This window comes from Ixodes scapularis, unplaced genomic scaffold (assembly GCF_016920785.2).
Source record: "Ixodes scapularis isolate PalLabHiFi unplaced genomic scaffold, ASM1692078v2 PGA_scaffold1__304_contigs__length_218370807, whole genome shotgun sequence".
In the NCBI taxonomy this organism is placed as follows: Eukaryota; Metazoa; Arthropoda; class Arachnida; order Ixodida; family Ixodidae; genus Ixodes; species Ixodes scapularis.
In genome coordinates, this window is record NW_024609846.1 from 98,613,134 (window position 1) to 98,638,913 (window position 25,780).

Below are 25,780 nucleotides of genomic sequence, written 5' to 3' on the forward strand. Positions count from 1 at the left end.
TACTCGCAAGGCAATATCTCAAATGGACGGCTGTATTTTTGGAAAAAGAGGTAGAGATTGAACAAGGCCGACGAGGCGTGCGACGCCCAAATATCTCGATTTCTCCTCTCTTCGCTTCGCCCCCTCAATGCGGTGAGGCGGAGAAGACGCGAGGCTGTTCCCTCTCCTTCTCTACTCTTCTTGGAGGAACAAGACAACAACATATCTGTAAAATGCGCCTCCTTTTTTCTTAGAAAATACGATCATCCATACAAGATATCGCTGTATGAGTGATGTTTTGGTGTTTGTAGCATCCCGTCGCACGCTTTTGCTGCCGTGTTTTGTGGAATTCAGATTTCGGTTCAGCATCCCTTTAACGTATAATTTGCAGAAATTCCAAGTTTGGAAAATGCTAATAGTGGGCGCTTGAACAAAGTGGGCGCCTCTGCGGTATTTTACGGCAAATTGGCACCATAACCGTGATGGAATCATCTTACGTGGCAACTGTTTCTCGTGTGGGTGGACGACGCCGTAATTGCAGGCCTTTTCAATTTGGAGAGCGTGAGAAACATCCTTTATCGGGAAAAGGAGAAACAGCAGCCTAATCTGACAAGGGATCGGTCCGAGATCAACCTGGGGCTATTGCACGCAAAGACTCGATAAACGGAGCTTTCTACTATTTGTCTTCACCACAACCGCACATCGCAGTCCTTGTTTTGACATATAGAAGGCGCTGGATTACTTTTTGGAAGCTGACAAAGTGTACATCGATGGAATGTTTTTCTCCTGTCCATCCTTGTTTCATTAGATGGTCACAATCAGCACTGTCAAACATTGGAGGGAGTTTTAACATTGCATACTTCCTTCTGCCTGGGAAGTCTCGGGAAGTGTATGTCACTGCGCTCACAAACTTCAAGCCTGCGTTGGACTCTCTTCGTAAACTTCTCTCACTCAGCCTTGTCTGGACGGACTTTGAACTGGCACTTATGCAGGCACTCCTGTTCATGTTTCCTGACGTTCGGCACAGTGGCTGCCACTTCCAATTTGCCCAAGCAATCTGGCGAAAAGTACAGGAATTCGGTCTTGCTAAAGCGTACCAGGAAGATTCCCTGGTAACTACGTTTGTCTATCAGACGATCAGTCTTGCTTTCATCCCACCGACGTTTGTGCGCATCGCTCGGCGGAGCTTGAAAGCGATGGCACCACTGACCTTCGGAATACCATGGCTCATCCTCTACTACAAGGGCACATGGCTGTTCGGAAACTATAACATCAGCCAGTGGAACCACCACCAGAGTACTGGAGCCCGGCCCAACAACTTGAAGGAGTTTTGCCACCGGTAAGTAAATCTTGCATTTGAACATATGACAGCTCTTATGTAAAATATTGTAAATTTTACTTACAGAAAAATCAAAAACTCCATCGGAAAAGCATATCCTGATGTGTTCACGTTCGTGGAGCTGGCCAAGCGGCACGAGGCTACGAGCAGAGCCCCACTCCTCCCGGTTTTCAACGGCGGCCAAGTACGAAAGCGGCAGGAGTGGGAGAGGAAAGACGAAACCATCAACATGCTCGAGGAACGTCATTCCAACGAGCAGCTGAACCTTGAAGAGTTTTTGAAGTTGATGCAGCAATTTTGCGGAATTCAAGTTGTGTTAATGTGTTTGAGAGAAGAATGCAGTCGCAAGTAAATGAACACGTTGCAATTCTGCAATCTTGGCAAGTGTCAAATCAACTCTCAATTGTTGCGAAAAAAAACAAAAAAACATGCGTCTAGATCAGAAATCAAAGTAGCAAAAGATATGGAAGCGAGGAAAGCACTGGGGTAACGGGGGGAATTAGTTGCGGAGATTTGGACATTCGGGAGAAACGGCACGTGGCATCCAAGACGGGGGAAGTGCCACCTGGGGAAGCGAACTACACGCGTACGATGCGACCCATCAGAACCAAATCTAACCCTTTTTCATAAATTCCACCAATCGCAACGGCCCCACTTTGCGCCTCCGACATTCAAAGAATCGAAGCAAGCACAGTGTCAGAGCTGTCACTCGCCGCATCAAAGGCGCGTCGCGCAAACTTGACGTCCGCTACCGCACATGGCGGACGGCGAATTCAAAACAAAGACACCCACCCGCCAGCCAAAACGAAATTCGCGCGCCCGAGCCCTTTGACATCGCGCAAGGTGCAGAGATGCTCTGTCACACGGTTCGCGACTACGGACACAGCAATAAAAAGTTTGCATACCTCTGATGGCGCCTCCATTTCTATTTTCAAGACAACCCAGACGAAGTTGCTTCAGTTGTTTCGTTTCTCTGAGAAGGGAAAGGAGCGAGTAGCGGGTGGCGGCGGTGGTCAGCGGTGGTGGTGGCGGAGCGGAGGAAAGAGCGGAGGGCAGCGGAGGGCGTGGAGGAGGAGAAATGGATAACAACGGCTATATATGCCCTTTGTAACGGGCGGCAGCTTGCGCCACCTAGCCTAACATTTTGTCATTTCTTTTATTTTAAACTTTGTATAAATTTTGTTTAAACACAACCCCCCCCCCCCCCCCCCCCCCTCTTTGTGAATTTTTTTAAAGAATTCACGAGACAAATGACCATGATGCAATGCTGAATCGGGCTGTTGAATGGCTATGCCCTTCGCAACGGGCGGTAGCTTGCGCAATCTAGCCTAACATTTCATCCCCTTTTAAAATTCGCAACAAAACCCTCTCCCCCTTAAAGTGCTTTTGTTGCTTATTTTTATCTGTATTTTCACTTCTCCCTAGACCTTTCCCACCAATCTTCCAATCTCCTCTTTGTTACCGCATTCGTCCATTCCCGTCTGCAAATCCTAGTCGCCCCCCTCCTTCGCATTTCGTTCGACTAATGTTTTTAATGTGAAAGCATTAACTACAATCTTTTAGGGATTGGTTGGCGTTTGCCCTTTATTTAGAAAGCATTAACTGCCTCGTGGAGCGAGCTGACGTCATCAGTTTGAAGCGCGAAAACGGCGCTTTGTTTCCCCGATCCTTCGGTTCCATTGGCTGTCGCGCGTTGACGGGGCTCCCATTGGCCGCTGCGGTCGTCAGTTTCCACGACCGCTCACCCCATGGCGCTGCGTGTCCATCAGTGCGCCGTTCTTTCCACGGCAAGGTGACCTCGGACGCTCCGTGCCCAGGAGAGCACACGCGCTGACCGGCGACATAAGTACACAGCAGACGAAAAAGGGAGCGGACGAGCGGTTTGCATGCTTTCGAATTTACAACTCATAAAAAATGCTTAGGTGTACCTCGATCTCTTTTTTTTCCCGTTGCTTCGTTGCATTCGCTTACTTGGTTTCCCCTCATGCAGAGTGCCAGTTATATTAAATGCAGGTAAACCAGTGACAACTTTATATTATTTCATTGTACTCCTATTTCTAAAATAAAAACCCAATCTTACACATTCCAAGAGAAGACAGTAGTACCTGTAAAAAAATACATAAATAAATGACCCATTGGCAACGTTGCCCGCTGGGCTAGTCTGTCGCAAAGACCTCCACTCTTTCCACCTTAGCAGAGTGAACACTGGAGGGGAGGCAAGCAGAGAAGAGGAAACCACCCACCATGACGAGCAGAACTTTGTGGGAGGGGCATGTCCTGCTTTTCTTAAACTACAACAGGCTATGGTTGCGTAAACATAACAAGAACAGAAATAGTACTTTTCGTGCGAATAGGGACGAGCCTATAGAGGTAATCTTTGCTTCTACTATGTGTATACCATCTGTTCCTACTTGCCAATTGTAAATTGCTATGACGACCATGATCTCTTGATGCAGCCTCGCTGCTGTATAAAGCACTCAATGGTGCACCAAGGAACAAAGATGAAGAAGCAGACCATGGAGAAGTCAACAGTTTGCCTGAAAACTGTGGTGCTTGCAGCAATTTGGTTACACGGTTCCTGCTGCGGCCACAGTACTAGGACAGAAGACAAGGTCTCGACTAACGCGCTGCTCTGTGTGTCGAGACAGCCTTAACTGGGAAGAAAGTTTCTGTGTGGCCAACAATGCCACACAAGAAATCAGCTGCAAGCCCGAGTCGCAAAACCCCCGAAAGATTTTGCGGTAGCCGCGCATTCTATCCCCAGGTTTGCAAATATGTCTTGGGGCCTTATCTGAAAACTTAATGTGATGCCTCTAAATTATATCAGTATGAAAGACGATAGCCACATCAGCTATTTCTTACCAATGGCAGGCTTGGTTGGCAACTTACAATTTGTGCGCAGCTTCGGGACAATTTTTACACACCCCTAAATGCGTGTTAATTTATTTATTTTGTGCCTGCTTTTAGGCTTAATTTTCTAATGTAGCACCTCACTAAGGCAACCTTAGGAAAATCCCAATCTCAAATAGTAGCTGCCAATACCTTTCCTCTGAAATGTCTCGCTGCTCCAAGGTTTATCCCATGTTGCGTCTTCCTTTTCACTTCCAGTTTCTAGGCTTGGCAATCTTTCCCAGACACGTACATTTCGAGGAAATGCATCGTGACAATGGGGTGAAAAACACCATAAAACTAAATTACCAAACAAAAGAGAGGAAAGAAACCAGCAAAAATCATATGTATGTATCAGGAAAGATGACTAGTATTTTAGAAAAACAAATGAAACATTAATATTTAGTTAAACAATTCCTGCTGTGTGAACGTAACATCTTGATAGCAAAAAACTTGATTTATTGCCTTCTTAACAGTGCAGTGTTACAAAACCATCACAGTCATACGGGGATACCAAACCTGAGGACAACTGTTCTTATCTAAGCCATGCATTCACAGTCTTTGTTCTCAAGAACCTGGGCGCTACCAAAACTTCCCGTTGGGTATTCCTCGGGATCGTTCGAGTGACTCTTTATAGGCTTTCTTGTTTGAGTACAATTTGAGCACAGCTGACTAATACATTTATGCATGACCATGATTTGAGCACTGCCCTCTTCCTCCCTCGTCTATGCTTTACACACTAAGGCACTGGTCTCTGCTGGCAACAAGGTTGAGCTACGAAAACTTCAACATCTCACGGGGAGGTGCCACAGAGACGTAGTATTGCATGAAAAACTGGGCAGGCCAATACTACTTAAGCATAGCCCAGGTAAACATGCAAGTAAAAATGCGTGAACGCATGAGAGAAACAAAAGAGCCCAGACAACTGACTTAAGTACCCTGCAGATTTGGGGGCTTTGCCTTTTTATAAATTAAAAAAAGATGACAATCTGGTGAAGTGTATGCCCTTCAAGATCGGCAGATACAAACGTACTGTCTGGCAAATACTGCAAGGCATGGAATTTTTGCTGCTTGGCAGGTACATGGCAGTGTAGCAATAATTTAAGTGATGTGAACCGTTGCACGATTTTCGTTTCTTTCATCAACACTGGTTCCCTCCTCTGGTGCAGGGAAATTTCGGCGAGCATTGTAAAACACCCCAAAGAACATTGTCCAGCAAGTGCCCCTCAGAGTATCAAAATAAAACATTGCACACGGATGCAGATAATATGAAAAATAATGGTAAATGAGACCAACATTTTGGCATGACAGAGTGCTCAAAGTAGCAGTGAAAAACACCGCCAACCTAGACACTACTCATGTCTGACATGAGACACGTAACAATGCGTACAAGCACAATCGTAAAAATATGGGATGATGCTTTGCTGATGCCGCTTCACTAAAAAGAGAAGAAAAAAAAGGGGGAAACAAGTACATGTGCAGCAAGCATCGACTAAAAATGAAGTTAAAAAAAATATATCTTCATTCGGGGGTTTCGTCGGAGTCTTCCTCTGAGGGCTCCAACTTCACCCCTGGACTGCCGCTGGGCCCAGCAAGCCTAAAAAATAGAAAAAAAAAGTGAAAGCCGTTTACAAATCCCTGTAACGCCGAATTGGAGCGCAGCTCTTGAGGAGGAGGAGTGAAGGGTACTGAGGGGAGGGTAGACCCCTCCCCCTTCTCCTCCTCCTCCCCTCATTCTTTAATATGCTCCGGGGGGGGGGGGGGGTGTCACGTGACTTCGGGGAGGGGGTCACGTGACCTCGGGGAGGCGTGACCTGGGGGTGACCTCAAGGCCACGTGACCCCAAAGGTGACCCCCACGTGACCTTGGGGTCACGTGACCTGGAGGGGTCACGTGACCTCGGGGGTTCACGTGACCTGGGGGTCACGTGACCTTGAGATGACCTTGGAAGGGGTCACGTGACCTCGGGGGTCACGTGACCTCGGGGGTCACGTGACCTCAGAGGGGTCACGTGACCTTCAAAGGGTCACGTGGGGTCATCTTGGGGTCACGTGACCTTGAGATGACCTTGGAAGGGGTCACGTGACCTCGAGGGGTCACGTGACCTTCAGGGGGTCACGTGACCTTGAGATGACCTTGGGAGGGGTCACGTGACCTTGGGATGACCTTGGTTACGCCGACGGCGCTCAAGCCGGGAACGGGCCCCTAAGAGCTGCGCTCTAAAAAAATGAAAGCCGTTTACAATTAACGTTGGATTAGAGCACAGCCCTTGACGAGGAGGATGGAAACATACTGAGGGATAGGTGACTCCTTGAGGTCACGTGACCTCAGGGGGGGTCGTGTGACGTCAGGGGGGTCACGTGACCCCTGGGGGTCGCATGACCTCAGGGGGTCGCATGACCTCAGGGGGGGGGGGGTCTTGTGACGTTGGGGTCGTCATGTGGCCTCAGGGGGTCACGTGACCTTGGAAGGGGGGGGGGGGCCACGTGACCTCGCGGTTACGTCGACGGCGACGCCGCTCAAGCCGGAAACGGGCCCCTAAGAGCTGCACTCTAAACAAAACAAGAAGTAGACAGGTGCAAAAGTCAGAGTAGCACCAACTGCACCATTTTTATAGACTCGTTTGTCTGTGCCTTGCTGCACCCAAAAGGCCCAAACTTGCTCTTCTGCAACAAAAATTAATTCTTCTCTCATCTATAGGACTCCAAAAAGCATTTGCTTGGGTCACTTTTGTCCTTTAGGACTAAAAACAAACAAACATATCAACATCAAGTTTATACGGTGTATGTGAGGTTAGCCTACAATGTGTTCTGGTGTTGTTTTACAGCTGTGGGGGGAATACAGCCAGTGCCTTGCAACGGTATAGCCATGACTTTAGTAACAAAAATCGCAAAAAAGTTCATTTTTTGAAATGGCGTTTTTAAAATTTAGTTATTTTTGTGCTCATCAGCCAAGCTGGTCGATTTTTGAATCAGCATCTGAGCCATATCATCAATTTATTATTCCCATGCCTGCTAAATTCGGGTCAAAGTTAACACTTATATGGCACATTTTGTAAACACAATTTTCTGACTTTGCAACTTTGTGGAAGGGATATCTCAGCGTTTAGGGTAGATACAGTAAACCCCCGTTAACTCGAACAGGGATATCTCGAAAGATCGGTTAAGTTGAAACTTTTGTGCGTTGCGAAATGAATCCCCATTGGCACCATGTATTTTGACATCGCTTATCTCGAAAAGTTTCCGGGACGGGCATCGAATAACTCAAAACTTCAACTGCAAAAAAAAAAAAAAATAATAAATAAATAAATTCTGAAAGGACACTGAGGCCCGAAGGAGAAAGTTTATCTCCATCGGGACGAAGCGACCGCGACCTAAAAATAACGCCAACAAAGGAAGAGAGAGAGAGAGAGAGAGAGAGGGTCTCCGGAGAAAAATAAACAAAAGAAGGAAGCGCCGAGAAAAATAAACAAAACAAGGGAGCGCCAGAGAAAAATAAACAAAAGAAGGAAGCGCCGCGAACGCGTTCTGGGAGCACAGAAAGCGACGAGCGTTCAAGGACGTTTGTTTTCTTGCTTTTTGCTTTCTCCCCATCTCCCGGGGCTTTTCTTTCTCCCTTTTTCTCTACGCTTGTGCTGGCTTGTGGCGTTCTATCGGCTCTCCCGATCTCGTGGTCGCCGTAGTCGCCACGCCGCCGAGCCGTTGTCGCGTCGCCTTCGTTCAACCCTGTCCACATGGATGAAGGCGGCGCTCTTTGAGGAATATGTGCGTGCGCTGGACCGCTGGACGCTTGTTTCTAATTCATTTTTTTTTTTTTCTCGTTTTAGTAAGTGATTTCTTGCTTAAAACGAAGCTGTGATTGGTACCATTTTCGGAACCGCTAGATTTTCAAAATTTGCGGTCGGTACTTCGGAAATTTCGGTACTCCGCTTATCTCGAAACTTCGCTTATCTCGAAATTTTTCCCGGTTTTTATGACTTCGAGTTAACGGGGGTTTACTGTAGAACTTTGGGAACATGGTCTCCGAGGAAACGACCAGCAGCCTCATCACCGATCCAGTGGATCCGCCGATATGCATACTCAGATGCCACTTCAGAGCAAAATCTGCATCCTTTGCATTGCAAGCACCCATAGTTCGATCGGTGGCCATCCCAGTTGTGTTTGTGCGAAACGGCATACGCTTGCTCGAAGCTTAAGGCTGTTTTCGAGTGATATCCTGCTAAAAGGCGTGAATTTTTTTGTTCACGCTAGGGGACGGCATTAAAAGAAATGTATTTCAGTAGGCTACAGTCTAGGAGACTATAATTCGAAACAAAATACAAGACAGCCATCGACCAAAGCTTGTTATCAAAACCATTCGACGATCCTTTAGGTTTTGTGACGTCACACAGCAGCTACGGATGTCAGCCATTGACACCGGCGAAATTCGGGATGACGTTCCCAAGTGCACATGCACATGCCTAAGACGTTCCCAAGTGCACATGCACATGCCGAAGCAATTATGACCTCCCACTGGTACAGCATAAGGGAAACTGCACGAAACTGCTAGAATATATGTTTGTGTGGCGACAGAGCTACTCCAGAATGTAAATTTTTCTGATCCAAAAGTTTTTCAAAATAAAATTTGCTCCATACCTTGAACTGGCTAGACCACCTTCGCGTGCATTTATTTTTCTAATAAAAAAAAGAATAAAGAATGCTAGAAAATTTTTTTGTTAAATATAACCTTTTGCATATGTGTACTTGATTTGCAGGGCTGCAGAAGACATAGGTACAAATTACTGCAAATCAGTAATTTATGTGCACCTAAGGCATGAATCGAAGTATAAGTTTTATTTCTTGGCAACTGTGGTTGGGCACAATTTCTAGTAATTTGTAACCACCAAGTTACTTTTCTACTGGTGCTTTTCTGGCAACTCCAGCAAAATAAGAACAGGCTTGTTATTGCTTCGAATAGCTGTAAATGGCATAACCATAGTAAAGGACACACTGGCCCAAATATTTAGTAATGGGGAAGTTTATAATCCTAAGTAAGGCAGAGAGCAACAATTCAAGCGCATGAGATGTCCAAGTGCCACCCAGTGTTTATGGTGGTACCTGTCTGCTTCTTCCATAGTGCTCAAACTGAAATCGCTCCCATCTAAAACTATTCTTTGTTTCACCTGACGTGCGAGCAAAGGAGAAGCTACGAGAGTGAGCGCAATACTTTAAGCGGACCTGCCATGCTTGTGAGCTCGTGAAGTGAAAGTATGGTTTAAGACAACAAGCAAGAGCTTGTAGCTTCGGCTTCAATGCCACCTAAGATGAAACGGAGTTTAGCAACTGATGCTTCAAAAAGCAAATGACTGACCATCTGCCGTCAACATGCTGCGTGCTGTAGAACTCCAACGCATCTCTGATGGGCCTCAGTGCGTCGAAAATGGCCCGCGAGGAGCACTGGAAAACAGGAAAAAACAGACATGTAAGCACGAGCACAGTCAAGCTACAGCGAATGACGTGACAAATACGTCAGAGAGGGGCTCTCAGGCACCCTGCCACTAACATGACCTCACTACATTTTTGCAATGTTGTGTCTGTGCATAGAAGGGCCTGTACAAAACAAATCTGCCTTTTCCTTTTTTTTATTGCAAAACAAACTATGCATTGCCGCTCACTAAATCTCGGACCATATGTAGCGTTAGTGGCCAACCCCAGTACAGTTCGAGTTTCGCAATGCTGACATTAGTGTCGCCACTGACAGCAGTGCTTCGGGGGCCGGGGGCTCTCACTAGTTTAAAAAAATATAAAACTTTTTTTGCTAACTACGATTTCGACACAACGGCTTCAATGTGTCATGAAAACAAAATGTAATTTATTTGATATATTAGTCTTTGTTTGTTTCCCTTTTGGTCTGAAACCAAAAACCGACCGGGCACCATTTTCGATGGGAAAATGGCGGAGGTGCAGCCCACGAATACACTGAGGTGAATGGCGTTGGCTACTGGGAATGGGCTTTATTTTTAAGAAAATCGCTCGTTACTTTTGAATAAAACAACGGCCAGTTCTGAAACTTGGCTTTTGGTCTGGACGGCTAGTGCTACGTTTGGTCGGGGGCCGAGTGCTCGGAAATGCAGTTTATTTTTGCGGTAGCCTTTTTTCAGTGACCCTCAGTACAATGCTCCTCAAAGCTCGTATGACGCCGCACATAGGGGGGGCACCAAAAAAGGGCACTAGACCCGTGCTGGCAGACATGGTGCCCGAAGGCCCTTCCCCCGAGTCTTCGGGGTCTCCTTGTTGGTGTATTACGCACCTGGAGTTGAAAGATGCCTTGTTGGTCGTTTTCCGTATCGCTCGGTGAGAGTTTCTTTGTTTTGGGGGGGACTTCGATCCCTGTACTCTTGCCGTTAGGCTTGCCTGCGGAAAAGTGCCACAGGCGTGAGTGGCACCAATGCCGTAAGTACACTTAACACTAACCTATCGAGCGTTCATTTAATAGTTCTTGTCCGATGTGTTTGAAGTTGTGATACGATCTAATGCACACCGAAAATAAAAATTTCACAAACCAACACACAATAAAAAAAAAAGAAATCCCAGCCCATTTAGTTGCTTTCCAGGAATTTTCTTACGGTAGGTTTCCCTTCTGCAAATGTTGTAGGGGGTGCATTCATAGTTTTTATTTATTTTGAACATACTCAAGCCTTGAGGCTAAAGCATGTTAAAAGTAAAAGCACACTCAAGTATTCAAAGTATTATGAAGAAAAGCAGGCACATTTGCACCGTTTACAACATTCGTCCATACATTTAACGAAGGAAAAGTTCCTAAAAGAGGCAGTGTTAAATCGACACGGCACAATTACCTTATTTATTTGAATATAAGGCGAGGTTTTTTTCCAAAATCCTTAGTCTCAAGGTAATAAATACCCTGCCTTATATTCGAAGCTCGGTATAGCAATATGACGATTTTTTACTTTTTCTTGGGTCCTTCAACTGCCCCCTCGCCTTATAATCGTGACCGCCTTATATTCGAATAAATACGGTAACTTGTTATAGTAGCGTTATCACAGTTTGCGTATGGAACATATTTGTGAATATTGCTGCGTGCATGATTGAGAAGGTAGCAAATCAGTTCATCTAGAACTGGTTCTCAAAAAGGGGTCCGCGGTCTGCTTGGGGTCTGCGAAGGCATTCTAGGGGTTTGCAAAGCCCTGCCTCATCAGTCATGTCCGCCAATAAAAGAAACATTCAAATTTTCGGGTGAGTTTTCTCGTGTGTATGTGTGTGTCAATAAGACAAGTCTACTTCAGACTAGCCCCTAATTATATCCCTTTATTAAATTATTATCATAATTAACCTATACCTTTTCCTTCCCCTTACCACGAACAGGGTCCTCCCTCATTTCTGCCGATCCAGAAGGGTGTCAAGCATCAATGGTTGAGAACCACTGATCTAGAAGATTTGTGAATCAGCGGAGGTGATGGAGGACCCTGCCTGTGCTGAGGGGAAGGGAAAGGTATAGGTTAATTATGATAATGATTTAATAAATGGAAATCTAAGGGGTAGGTAAAGTATACTTCTTCCATTGAAATACACACGAGAAAACCCCCATGAAAATTGGAACATTTGTTCTCAATCTAAAGAAAAGACAACCATTATTGTCGGGCTTGATTGATGAGGCAGAGCTTTCCGGACCACTAGAATGCCTTCACAGACCTTTTGGGGTCCGCGGACCAGGAATGCCAACCCGCGGGAAATTTCCCAGATTAAGGGGGGACACTACCCAGAAAAACAATTTCTGCAAAAAAAGTTGATTTTGACAAATGTAATATTTACATCCACCAACATCCAGGGAGTATTCCCAGAAAGTTTCAGTAATTTACACTGTATAATTAACTTTTCATAAATTTTTTTTGGTCTACCAATGCTAAAGAAAAGGTAGAGGTTGGAGCACTTCGAATGCATTTTTCTCCATTCCAGTTTTTGGCAGAAATTTCACTTTAGGAAAACTATTGTTTTGTTATTACGTAACTTGGATTCACTTTTAGAAGTTTTTCTGGGGTGAAATTTTAAGGGGAAGATAACTATGAGCTTGTATTTTTTTATTTTTGTAATTTTTCATGCTCAAGAGCTAAACTTTTTGGACAAAGAATGGAAATATAAAAAACAGTATTTGTGTTTCTGTGGCTTTTCTGTCATGAAAGATGGTATAATATAGAAATATAGCTCCATAGTTATCAGCTCTGAGCTGTCCTAAAGCAATATAACACATGAAAATGACAAATTTATAAGTAATTTCAGAACGATAGTTTTCCTACACAGACACGCCCACTTTCATCTTTGAACATTTGCAATTTTTTTTGTACATCACCCAGGTTAACAAAATTTGGCAGAAATGTTCTCAACGTTAACAGAAACAAGCCCTGTAAATCTAATTTAAATCAAACAAGCGGTTTAAACATCCATTTTTTTGGGTAGTGTCCCCCCTTAAGGTAATATACAGGTTTGTTTGGGAATAAGGGAAATCTTTGGGTACTGTATATACATATCTGGAAATTTATAGGTTAACTACGACTTTTTTTCGAGATAACATGGAATTTAAGTGGCTTTTGCTACATCTAGGTTATTCCCTCGATCTGTTTGGCGATTTGTTGTGCGACCATCTGGCAATACTGAGGAGCACTCAAACAATGTTTTTTGGCTAAAATAAGTTTTCATCGCCCTCGTGAAAACTATGGAGGCAGGGACCAGCCAACTCTAAGCATCTGAGAGTGCTGCTGCGCCTTCTCGAAAAAGAAAGCTTGAGTACACAAAGAAATACTGCGATGACTGGAGATACACACTTACCATATCCAAGATACAGAGTTACTATGACCAATAATATTTCGTTAAATGCCGTGCACGAAACGGTGCTTACTGTGTGTCGTATTCCGTGTGTTCGAGTTCAAGAACTCTAGTTTGTGCTACACCTTTTGTTTTAGACTGACTATTATGAAAAGTGCTAAAGAAGTTATTAAAGCAGTACCATGTTCTGACGACATCTATAACATCTAAATCGAAGGTAGGGTCCCATTTGTCAGTTTGAATCTCCCGGTGACACTTCCCCTTTCCAGATTTGGTTTGACCACACTTTTACCCGATAAACTCATTTTTGCAGATCGTATAGCGCAAGGTGTAAAGCCTACATAATACATCTCTTATGGTAAAAACAGAAGTAATGCAGAAAATGAATATTTATTAGTATATAATTATTTGGGCAAGCAAGGAAAATTTAGGCAGAAATAGGAAAATTTCAGGCGTCCACTATCATAAAATCCCGAAAAGCCCAACCCTACTTTTGGCTTGATTTGCTATATTGTTTTTAAACACCGAAAGATAGCCCGCTTGTAGCAGGGGTAGTGTTGGGATCAATGATGGCCTCGGCATAAATGTGGCTAGTTTGCTATGGCGGGATATAAGCGAACGTTGCTGACAGGGAAGTACAGTCACCTTAGCTTCGTTGCCCCTCGCCACGATAACAAGCTTGGAAGAGACACCAGACCTAAAAATAGCACTTCTTCAACTTTTGTTGATTGTAGACCAAAAGTTAGTCCACTCTATATTTTCACCCGATTTGCTCCGGATTTTAGGTGGGCTATCTCTCGGTATATCACGGTAGGGAGATTCTGACTCTCTGTGTTGGCAGCCCTGCCACGGACCCCATTTGAGAACCACTGTTCTAGGTGAACGGAGAAGCTATCTTCTCAATCATGCACGTGGCAATATCAGTAAAGTAATGACCACCTGACATGTCTCTTTTTCTGTCGTGCCTAATAAATGCACTCCCAATTTCGAGTCAGCAAGCGGAACTCCACACTCCGTTCTCTGGTTCATGCACCCATGTGTTTTCTCTCCCGGAATCCTCACTTATTTCGAAGGCATGCTATCTCATCTCTAACGTCGTTTTGCATCCCGGTGAACTAATAACAACATCAGCCCTGGGAAATGGAGGAAAGGGTGAAACCAACTGCAGACAGCTGCGTGACGGATGTGGATCTGCGGAGGTCGCGGAAAGAAGTAAAAGTTTCCCAAATTTCTGGTTCCGCTGTTCTGCAAGGACATTAACATAATTTTCCTCGACTGGTTCGATGATGCAGCTTCCCAACAACCCGCTATGTGAGTTACGTGTGTCTGGCTTAAGTTTGAAGTTGTTGAGTTTGCCACTCAACTCCACAACCGCACAGCCGAAAAACATTTCAGTGCCAAGGGAGTGCGCACACTGTTATGGTATACAACAAAGAATGTGTTTTGACTTTCGAGGACTGAAAACTGAAAAGTTGTGCTGCGTTGCATGAGTTGACACACAATCGCGCGCGGGCCACCATGGCCAGTAACACGAGTGAGCGTTATGATCCAGATTAAACTCAAAGAAGCAAAATCAGTTGCTGGAATAAAGATAAAGTGCCGATTATCGTAAGGTGAGTCTTCAGATGCGAGGTTTCGATTGCCAATTTATTTCCTATCCGATTTGCCCATTCATAAATATCCGCTCAAAATATTACCTCGTGTAATAAACATATCCACCCAAAATTGCATAAGTTTTTCAGGGACAAAAATAAAAAAAATAAATAAGGGCACAATTATAATGTGAATACATAAGATCGAATCAGCAGGGCAGTATGAGCTGGCCCAGTTTAAGGCTACCTGAAAGGGGTAAAACGCCACATGGGGTGCCTCTGGCATGCTAAACTATAAAACCGACTGCCACACTGCGACAACTGTAAATGTGGCAGCCTATGCAATCCCTTTTTTTTAACAGTTTAAGACAGGCTGTCGAGCCTAACCGGAACCGAGCAGTAAATGGAACTGGACCCTTATTTTTCATTGAACCGGAGCTGAACAATATTTTTTGTGTCATCTTCGAACTGAACCTGACACGGAGCAAATAGAAATATCGTTTCGAACCGGTACACAATGGGATGGTTCAGAATCACAATTTTGTCATTTTGGTCCAGCTTTCTTACCAGCCTGTAACTTTCCTTCTGACGCCTGGTTTACATTGTCTAACACCAATTTTGGCAATGACATGCACGGGAATATGCCGTCAGGCAAGTTGTCACAAAATTGCCGAAATACCGACGCAAAGGTGCAGCAAGATTACATCGTCCCAGCAGAAATTGGAATAAAATCCCAGAGAACTCAGAGCCACAACAATGCCAAACAAAATGACTGAAAAAATTGTGCACCTGGATCATAGCCTTGCAAGCGCCCACTAAAAAGTACAAACAAAAACTTGTAGCAGGTGGCTTTCACTTTCCCCCGCTTCCCCTACTCGGCCCGAAGAACCATGCGGCAAATATACTGGACATTCCTGGAAACGCGTCTGTGGTCGACTTGCAACAGTTTATGAGACACACTGCACATGCTGGCCCTGGCCAACATGCGCAGAGGCTACAATGTACGCAGCACTTGTTTTGTACCGGGAGTACTGTCTTGATCAGACGTCGGCAGCAGCGTCGCCTCTTCGGACAATGCATCGGGACGGGCCATTCTACGCTTAGAAACAACAGACGACGATCAGCTCCAGGTGAATACTGTAAACAACTTAAATTTCGCAGGCTCGCATTTTCGCGAATCGGGCCAAATCTGAAAATTTTGAATGATTCGCGGGCTGTTTTTCTGCGCATCGAGGTGGTATGCTATGTATTTGCTACCATAGGGAAACATTCATCGAACCTATTTCTTTGCAAATCGTAGGCGATATGCAAAATTTGAGCGAATTAGATCCCTGCAAAAATTAAGTCGTTTACAGTATATTCAAGGGCTTTGTAAACTCGCTTTTGAAGTTAGTCTCAAAGACACTCGCTATATCATTATGTTGTATTCGGTTTTGCATTCTTTGTTTACTCTCCCTCTCTCATTTGAGACACTCATTTGTATTGTAACAAAATGTGCACATTCAGAACTACTTCTGAATGTGCACGTTCTACTTGTTCTGCACCTTATATTCTGCCTGGTAGCACGTTGTAAAGGTAGTTTTGTTGTTGAATTTGGGAGTATTACCGGGCAAAAGCTGGGCATGAAAGGACCAACCCCCTTGTTGCTCACTGGCGCTCGGCAGAGGATATGTTCTTCCGAAGAATATTGCATGTTATTACAAAAGTGCTATTATTTACCCTTCTGCTGTGGGTTGAAATTTGCATCGTGCTCAGTTTATAATGTTCAAAAACCTTTATAAGGTCCTTGGAAGGTACCACACTCGTCATGAATTCGCCTTTAGAGTCTACATGTCATCCGATTTAAGATAATTAAATTTTTCTCAAACAGACGAGCTTCAACTTAACTACTTTTCCTATTACATATATGGAAGCTGCCAGCTGCACTCGTAGAAAATAGATAAACTGCATGAAAGTTTGCTCATGACGTTCCTCAGTAAATAAATTTACTGAGTAACGTGATGCAAATGTTAGTCGTCTCCCCCACTGCGAAGTACTAATTTCTTGGATATTATGAGGTTGCGCTAGAACATTGGTATCCGATTGCCCCTTCGCTACCTTTATACAGGATTTGTATAAACCTGTATGAACTGGTTCAAGCCCAGCTGAAAATCCCCATTAGGTTCAGACTAGAATTTCCCCATCGGTACCAATTGGTACCCATTAGGTTTTTGGACATCCAATTGGTCACTGGCCAGTGAATAGAAAGAAACCACTTGGAACCTTTGAGGTTCCAAGTGGAAAAAATAATTCCACTTGGTGAGACAAGTTGGCCAGTGAGCTTCCTGTTGGAGCCTACTAAAACCAATTGGTTCCGATTGGATCTAACAGAAATTTTCAGCTAAGAACAGTTTTTTTTTTTTTTGCTCTCGAGCTAAACTTGAATTGAACCACAAAGTATGCGTGCGATTCAACCCGAACCCGAATTGAACCCCGAAATCTTTTCGGTTCGACACCCCGGATGCCCAGTGCTTCCAGCACGGCTTTCGTGCTGCCTCAGCCTAAACGGCACCAGGCCAGCCCGCATTGCCACACGCGCTCGTGGCGTTGCTCGCTTTTGGCCAATTGTTCCTCGCCCGATCCTCGTGCTTACGTTTTTTCTGTCCCTTCGCCTGGTCGGTGGAGGAGGTGGGGGGGAGGCGGCTCTTATCCTCGTTGCGCCGATCCCTGCCTGGGCAGCGGCAGATCTTGACATCCATCGACAACCTTCCCAGGACGCAGTTCCTGCCAGGGAAGCCAAGCCAAAGGGCCACTGAATTTCCTCGAAACGCCCCAGTTTCGTTTCAGAACTGCGGCACTGTGCCACAATCGACGGCTTCGAAATGAAGGTCGGGAAACTTGTGAGCGCAAAAAGGGATGGACATAAAGAAGGGTACACGAACGAGCAATCGTCCGTGTCCCTTTCTTCATGTCCGTCTCTGTTTGTGCTTGCAAATTTCGTGAGGATCATGCACTAACTAGCGCCATAAATCTCAATAAAATGGAGGTCGTCTGCAGTGGAATAGGGGGAAGGCAGAGCAAGTAACAAGCCAGCAGTCTGCTTTTATGGTAGCTTACGAGCTGTTTGATACACAAACCTTAGTCAAAATCAACAAGTCAATCGCTTTCCATATTATACCTGCCGTTCGGAGCTCCCTTACCAAAGATTTGCGCATTCATTTTTACGATTAGAAGGATAGATTTTCCAGTTCCAGCAGATATATTATGGCAAGTGGTACTTTTGGGAATATTTAGGGACTAGAGAATACAAGCGAAGCCGGCGTAAAAGGCGCAGGCTGCACTTTTTAGGCTATTTTGCTCATGTATAGAGTGTTAGATCATGTGAGTTTGTGCATTCTGTTTTTGATGCTATTGCTGTCAGACATAGCCCCTCCCATTATGGTAAATATATAGAGTGATTTGGAGCACTCGCCCACCGATCGCGACATTGCAGGAGCAGCGAGCATATGCTTGAAATGTTAGGGTTTGCTTTTCTTGTTTAAGGAGCCGACTGCGCACCAGGAAGGTAAGGCAGGTGGTGCAGCCTTCTCTGTGTACGACGGTGTGTGGCAGAAACCAAAGGGCTCAAATCCCACTGGTCGCGTGAATGGAAAAGATACTGCTACCCACCCATGCTCCAAGGTGAAGATGATCTTGATGGGGCGTCGGTTCATGCCCTCTCCGTGGCTACACGAGCTGAGGCACATGAACCTGTAGTGGTATACCCTGTAGCCCATGCCAGCTGCAGAACAAAGGCAGAGGAATAGAATAAGGTTGCCAGCGTGCACCTTCTCCAAACATTAAACCAATGTTGTGTCACAGAGCAAGACCCATCTCGAAGGGCCTTCAGATACCCCGAGTGACAGCCAAGGCCCCAACAAATACAGTTAAAGGTAGACTAAAGATGTTTCTGTGATCGTCTGTTCTTGGTCATGACTTATCTTACAGGCTCCAAGCATCCTAGAAATCCAAAAATTATGCTAGTGCGACGTCTATTTCCCTACTAAAAATGTGATAGAAGTTCGTGCCATGCCCCTTTCTGAGCGGAAAAATCTGAAGCACAGAATTCAGCGGAGGCGCCGGCGGCGTGACGACAGGGGCGCGTCAACCAACTGCAAGCTGCCTCTCGCTCGAGCCTAATTTTTCGATTTCTGGGATGCTAAGACCTCGTAGAATGAGTTATCACAAAGAACAGACAATCTCAGAAGCATCTTTAGTCACCTTTAAGAATCACTCTTCAGAGGCTCTAGAGAGAATCCGAATTACCAACAACTTTTGCAAACACAATATTTCACTATAATGCTTTGTATAGAACAAAAAGGTTCCAGCAATTCAATTTTGGGATCAGGCCTGCCCCGCCCCGCCCCATGGGGACACAGATGAATACACCGGTGCAATATATCCAAACCTAAGCGAATTTTATCGTCTGCTTCTTGTGCAGGTGTTGAGGTGACATCAGAACAAAGCTGAGTTCTGATTGGCTTTGATTGGAAGGATGGCCGGTACACATCAATGCTAGATGTATTGAGGTCCACCCACTATTTTCGTCAATCAGCCAATCAGAGCTCAGCTTTCTGACATCATCGCAACCCCTGCGCAGCAAGCGGACAAACTTGCACTCCACACGGTACTTCCTGCTCAAAATGAAGCATTGGTGGAATGTGTTGGCGAGGTGAACCGAAGCAGGACAAATGCCTTTGCCGAGCCAAGACCTACCTTCGGGGTTGTTGTACTCAATAACGACGCTATGTCGGCCCGTGGTGGGGTCCTCCTTGTACGCCGCACACGGGCTCTCGCAACGGATCACGTGGACCGCTGGTATGATTGACTCTGTTAATGGGTAAGAGGCAACGGTGAATTGCGCACGTGATTACAGCTACGTCAACACTAAGCTACAGGGCTCAGGCAGCGGCCATGACTGTTCAGAGTGGGTGTTCTCAAATGTTACGACCTCAAGGAACTGCCATCTCCCCAAATAGCTAGTCAAGGAATCCCTCACTGCCCCGGCGTTGATGCAGCAAAGTGGCAAACAAGCTTATGAGCCACGTAAATGGTAACGTGCATAGCAGGGAATGTTTGACTCAAGTTACGCATCAATGAGCAGCTCAAATCTGCTGAAATATTTCTTAAACTGAAAAAAAAAAAGAAACAGCTTATTTAGGTGCAGGGACAGCAGAGAAAATTTAGTAGCTCGATGAACCCGTGAGCGCACTCTGGAAAACCCCTGTCTTCCTAGGAACCCAGTTTAAGAATCCATGATTCAGAGCAATGCCCAGATATTTCTTTAGACAGGGCACAAAAACAAAACATACAAACGACTGCACCTTCTTCGAATACAGCCCGACTTCATGATTCCTTTCGTGATCCCGTTTTTATTTTTGTTATTGCCACTTGCCTATGCAAGTGGCAACTGCTTGCATCATCAATCTATCTCGTTTCGTGCCACTAAAGTCGATGACAGATTGGCTGGCGAAGTGATATGAATCTCCAAAGGGATTTGTATCACTTTGCTATAGCCAATTGCTTTCACTTGTTTTCTTGACACCTTTACAAACTTTTACCAGGGTAGCGGTGCATGTTTTTGCGGCGATGACAGCACTGACTTCTCCGCAGTGATTCTACTGCTCTTTACCTACTTGGGCTAATGCCGCAAGGTCGTGGCGCTGTCCACCTTTATTTGCGGTATGATGACAGATCGTGCAATGACACGGGAGTCCAGCAGTTTTAGCACCACTGAAGTGTTCAATTTGTGCGCTTAATTGCACCACCAGTTAGAATCAGTTGCCGCTGAAATGCTTGGCCATCAGCATCCCTTCATACATTTTCTGTAAGCACCTGCCTCAGGCTAATTCACAAAGTCCTGCCGGTATCAGCTTTGCTTCGTGGTAATTTCTGTGGGGCGACGTGAAAAAGCAGCGGGCGTCATGGTTAAATCGGTATTGCTCCATCAGACTCAGTCTGTATCTGCGTTTCAGGTATGGCCTCAAAGTTTAAAAAGGAATACCAATGACCAGTTGGCAGCAAGCACTTGTTTTCAAAAAGTTAAAGATGGTAAAGAAACCAAATTCAGTTTACGAATACATGCATATGAGTGTCATAAAAGGAACAGAATGAGACCCAGATGACAGTAATATTTTTATCCGGTAGGTTTCTGAGTAGCATCCAATGACATATTAAAGGAGATGGATTGCAAATGGGCTACCAAATTTAGTACAGTATACAACGCTGGCACAAGACAGCCCCCACCTGACGACGCACTCACTCGAGTTGGTTGCGTTATAAGGATCCATGTGGATGAGGCACCGCTTGACTACGCTGCGGACATCGTTGGGGTTAGCGTAGACCGCCATGACACGCAGAGTGGTGCCCAGAGGAGGGACCTTGTCCACGTGCACGTGGAAGGGGCAGACCACATTCATGTTTACGAACAGCTTGCGATGATGCTCGTCGTACTGCGACCAAGGAGAAATCTGAAAGTTAGCCTTTCGAGCTTGTAATTAAGCTAGAGTGCGAGAAGTTTACTGGTACCCCAGTCACTAAAACCAGTAGGCGCACGGAGACAAGGCAAAGCTTTAAGATTCATAGAGAATTATGAGGACAAATAGACAGAATAGTTGACTTAGGGGTGGTTCAACCAGTTTTGAGTATGAAGCAAATTTTAGAGCAGAAAACAATCTTGCTTTGGAGCAAAAAAAAATCATGTTTTGAAGCAGCTTTGGAGCAGCACATTCATAAGTTTGGAGAAATTCGGTGCAGCTGCCTGTTAGTGATGCCAGCATGCATTTATGTAATCAGCTGCGGGATAACCATTAAGAACCCAAAGTTAGCAGTTATACTGTACTACAGTAGAATCTCAATGATACAAATCTCGAGGGATTGCAAAACAATATTCGCATCATCCGAAATTCGCATGAACAAAAAAACAAGTCATATAGGTACAGGAAAGCAAATGGAGGACTACTTGCAATAGTAACATTCTTCTGAGTCTTCTTTTCTTCAATGTCATCCAGGGGACACATTTGGAACGTGTAAAAACGTGCGCACGTGTCGTCGCTGACGTTGATTGAGCTCCCAATGCGCCGCAGCACGTTGAGGGACATCCTTCCGAAAGTTGGCTGAAGAAAATCGCGCGGGGTTCAACGGACGTGCAGGCGCGTGTGCCAACAAAGGATGCTTGCTCGTTGACGATCACATGATCAACGCTGATTCCAAATGTCATTTCTCATGTTCACCCGAGTGATTGAGAGTTACTAAAACCCGTTTATCATGTGACAACACAGATAGTGCAGCAATGCTGGATGTGGGCATGTTTTCGAATCTTGGAATGCAGCCACGGTTAATGTAACTGCACGACGCGTATGCAGAAGGAATGACGAAAAAAATGACACAAAAACGCCTGCTATAGTTGTCGGAGCCAAGTGATGCCACCCCAAAGGATGTGTAAACGTTGTCGATCATTGTTCATACGATCCACCGCGGCCCGAGAAAGCATTCGGACTATACTGAAACGTAATACATTAGTCCCAAAGGACTTTGGCCGAAGCTTTTGAAAAATTCATATCACCTCGAAATTTGGATGAACCGTGATCGTATCATCGAGATTCTACTGTAGTCGAATTGCCCTTCAACTGCTGTGAAGCTGTTCCATAAACTTAGTCAAATTCGTGTTTTGTTTACGTTAGGGCTAGTGGAGAAATGTAGCAGGAGTCATATTGTAGCGCCAAAGCGCGAGACTTACGGCGGTGGCGCCAACGTCGGCCACACATGTTTTCATGCGTCGAGTCGCAGTCAGGAAACCTCTGCAACAATCTTACGATGGCTCTTTCAAGGTCCTTGAAAGGCACGACAAGTATTTCGTTCTGGATTTGAACGGGCGGCATGACACTATCTGCGTCGACCGCCTAAAGCCTGCTCACATTGAACTATCGTCCGAATCCAGCCCACACCCTCTACATTGACCGCCTTCGTGCCAGCCATCGGCGCCATCCTTACTAGCCACCGAGCATCAGCATCATCGCTCCGTCTCTTGGGCACAACATCGCCCTAGCGACTCCTCTAGGGGGGGAGCCCTTGTAGTGCCAAAGCGCGAGACGTACGGCGGTGGCGCCAAAGCGCGAGGCTTAGAGCGGTGACTCACGCAACATCAGCAGCTAATGACGTTTCAAAGCGCGCGGCACGAGCTGTTTTGGTCGACGTCTTTCCTGACCCCCACAATATAAGTGTGCTATCACCACAGTCGACATAGAATACCATTTTAATAATTTCAAGATAACAAAGAGTGGTAAATTGGTACTATACAAAGTCTTCTCAGGTGACACGAAAATCAGCATTGTCTGGACCTCATACCCCTCATACCTTTGTCACAAACATTTTATTTACGATTACACTTCCTGACAATTTCTCACTGTGGAAACATTTAATGTCTGATTTACTTTACTTTTCATCGGTTGTGATCGCGATCAAGTTGCCCAAAAATCAAGTTAGTAGAAAAAACCTTCATTAATAAAATTATTCTGGGTTCCCTAATGAACAGACATTTTAACGAGTAGTATGATCAAGTATTCACATCATTTGACATGAGAAAAGGCAACAATTTGTAACCAAGCAGTTCCAACTGTGCATGCTAACAAAATGGGAACCCGCTGCGAGCATATTTCTATAAAACAGTGTCATGCTTCTGAACATAAACATGCAAAAAAAAGATAATCACTTGCGCTTGTTAATCTTCAGTAGTGCGCTTCGAAATCCAATCAAGACTGTTAGAACTGTGCTGCGTTTTGAAGGTCGGTTAAAAGTGATGTGCAACAATGCCGCAAAGCCGGAAACCTGGATTGGATTGTGATGGCCAAACCTGACTGGATTCCCCCAGTTGATAGACGAAAACGAAAACTCTTCCAAAAATCAATTCGTTCGCAGATTCAATCGCTTTGGCACAGTTTGGCACAAGTTTTCCCTTTTGGGTGCAGCAAGGCTCAAACAAACAAGAATTGATCAAAATGGTGCAAATAGCGCAACTGGACCACCCCTGCTGACTCCAACCATTTCACACATATATAATACCTTGGTACAGAAATGCATCATGAGGCAAAGGTTTGCCTGCTCCTTGCACAGAGGGTGCTCAGGCATCAGGGCACCGAGCCGCTGAGCTCCGGTGTCGTCTGTGCGTTGCAGCAACGGGCATGTTCTTTTTGTCGAGTAACGACTATCACAAGAGCTGCAATGAATGAAGAACTCAAGGCCAAGATGTTTTTGCTATCCATCGAAACGAATAGAGTCTGCTGGGGCACAGTCATTTGTAGCAATTACTCCCTCTCACTCACGCACCCTTCTTTCATGTGCGGAGCAACTCCCGACTGTTTTGGTCGACTTGCTTGCTCTATAGAAGGGGTTCTGAAACTGGGTTTCGCAAGCTGGTTTTGTGGGTTCTGAGAGCACCCAAATTGCAGTTCCCCCTCCCTAGTTTAGGCTTCCATGGACTGTGTCATGGATGAGATGGTGTGGCAGGCAAAGCAACCTCCCCCTTTGCCCTAACAAGTATATATATTTTACACAGTGCCCCAGATTAACCTCTCTGCCTTGTTAATCTTTCTATAGTCCTCCCATTTTGCCTTATACCATCAGGTTCACTATCCAAATGCCTTTATTGCCTAGTATTATCGATTGGCAACAAGGAGACGAGTTCAATGGGAATTTTTGAGACCTGTTGGGGTTTCCTGGGACGAAAAAAATTGAGAACCCCTGCTGTGTAGAAACGGGCTCTAGCCTGACGATATTGTTGCAGATGTAGTTGCGACTAACTCAAATTTAGCAAACGGTTGTGCACAGAAGACAATTAAATTCCAATTACATTCAGTAAGAATAATGAATTAAAATGTATTACTCGCAAAGTAACAAAGTTGCATTAATTCAATTACAAAATGGGATGTTCATTTCATAAGCTTGTATCAAATTGCAGGAAAACATAAGGCTAAAAACACTAATTTTGTTCTGGTCCAACTGAATACAATATAAAGTTGAAACACAGAGCAAACTGCTGATCAGTGATCCTATATCAAACAAAACATAGGTAAATACATGTGGAAACAAGAAAACAAAGCATGAAATTTTGTTTTTTACGATTTACCGCCAGAGGAACCACCAATATGACCTAAGGCTACTTTCTCACCGTGTAGTTGGCACTCTTTGCCAGCTTCTCTTGGCGAGCACAATTGACGTAGAAGCCATAATCCCCACGAAACTCCTTGCTGCAAGGGCAATGTCAGTGTGTTAAGAATTCCAAGAAGCAACACAAATGCCTTTCTCCACTAATTCTTTTTCATCGCTAATTCTTTTCATCAACGAGAAAAGAAAGTTGGCTTCTACAATGTGCACGCTACTGCTTCAAACCCACTTTAGACGATGCGCAAAAAAGTCACGCGCTGCAATTTATTAGAAAGGTGCGGCTAGGTGGTGGAGGCTTTGGGTGAAAACAACAACGAATGAACTTACCGGTACCTCGTTCTTAAAAGAAAAACGTGCTCCGGGCTATCTGTGGTGGTAGTCGCACGTGATGTCATGATCGTGTTCCCCTATACCAATATTCACCTCATGGGTCGACACTTAATCGACGCCTGATCGGGACGTCCCCACAAGCTCAAGAACTGTCGTAAAAAAAAGTCCGGTTCCTTGCGGAATGCTACTGATTTCCCCCATTATGTGTTGAACTAAGATGTGTCTAGGTACATCTTAGATTAGCTTTGCGTCATTTTATCGAGACCTACATGTTTCAGATGCCAAAAGCATTGTTTCTTCCTTCGACAACCAAATCTTGTAAGATCTACTTTGCGCGGCACATGAATAATGTGCAAAAATTGCTTTTTTCTTGATGTGAAAGTGAGTACAGTTGCATGTGCCGCTGACAGATGGCGCAACGTCAGACATGAGAGTATGCACCAACTCAACCAATGATCTCCGTACCAAATACAGGGAGCCATGAGAAATTTAAATTTGTTTTCTTATTGTTATCTTTAAATGAACACGTTATCATACTTGCAGAGTTTTACATTAAAGGGAGGCGTGCCAGCACATTGAAAAGTTTCCAGGATTGTCTGCTAAGCTTTGCGCCGGCGTGCCCTCAATGCTTCCGGCATTTGTTAGCGGCAGATATA

General features: G+C 45.0%; 2 protein-coding genes across 5 annotated transcripts in view; both read right to left on the bottom strand.

The window, feature by feature from the left end:
- Positions 1-2,365, bottom strand: part of LOC115315555 (tumor protein p73) — an 89,119-nt gene extending 86,754 nt beyond the window's left edge. Inside the window, exon 1 of one of the 2 annotated variants that reach the window (XM_042290856.1) lies at positions 2,224-2,365. In XM_042290856.1, coding sequence (XP_042146790.1) covers positions 2,224-2,241 — 18 coding nt within the window. In that variant the 5' untranslated portion in view covers positions 2,242-2,365. The remainder of the gene's footprint in view (positions 1-2,223) is intronic. The other variant, XM_042290857.1, reaches the window with a different exon arrangement.
- A 2,280-nt stretch (positions 2,366-4,645) lies between these two features.
- Positions 4,646-25,780, bottom strand: part of LOC8040329 (cellular tumor antigen p53) — a 53,032-nt gene continuing 31,897 nt past the window's right edge. For all 3 annotated transcript variants that reach the window (XM_029974712.4, XM_042290859.1, XM_042290860.1), the window contains 8 exons: positions 24,799-24,877; positions 20,896-21,085; positions 19,350-19,463; positions 18,264-18,375; positions 17,248-17,378; positions 10,496-10,599; positions 9,557-9,642; positions 4,646-5,804 (listed from right to left, as the gene is read on the bottom strand). In XM_029974712.4, the coding sequence (XP_029830572.3) occupies positions 5,729-5,804; positions 9,557-9,642; positions 10,496-10,599; positions 17,248-17,378; positions 18,264-18,375; positions 19,350-19,463; positions 20,896-21,085; positions 24,799-24,877 (892 nt within the window). In that variant the 3' untranslated portion in view covers positions 4,646-5,728. The remainder of the gene's footprint in view (positions 5,805-9,556; positions 9,643-10,495; positions 10,600-17,247; positions 17,379-18,263; positions 18,376-19,349; positions 19,464-20,895; positions 21,086-24,798; positions 24,878-25,780) is intronic.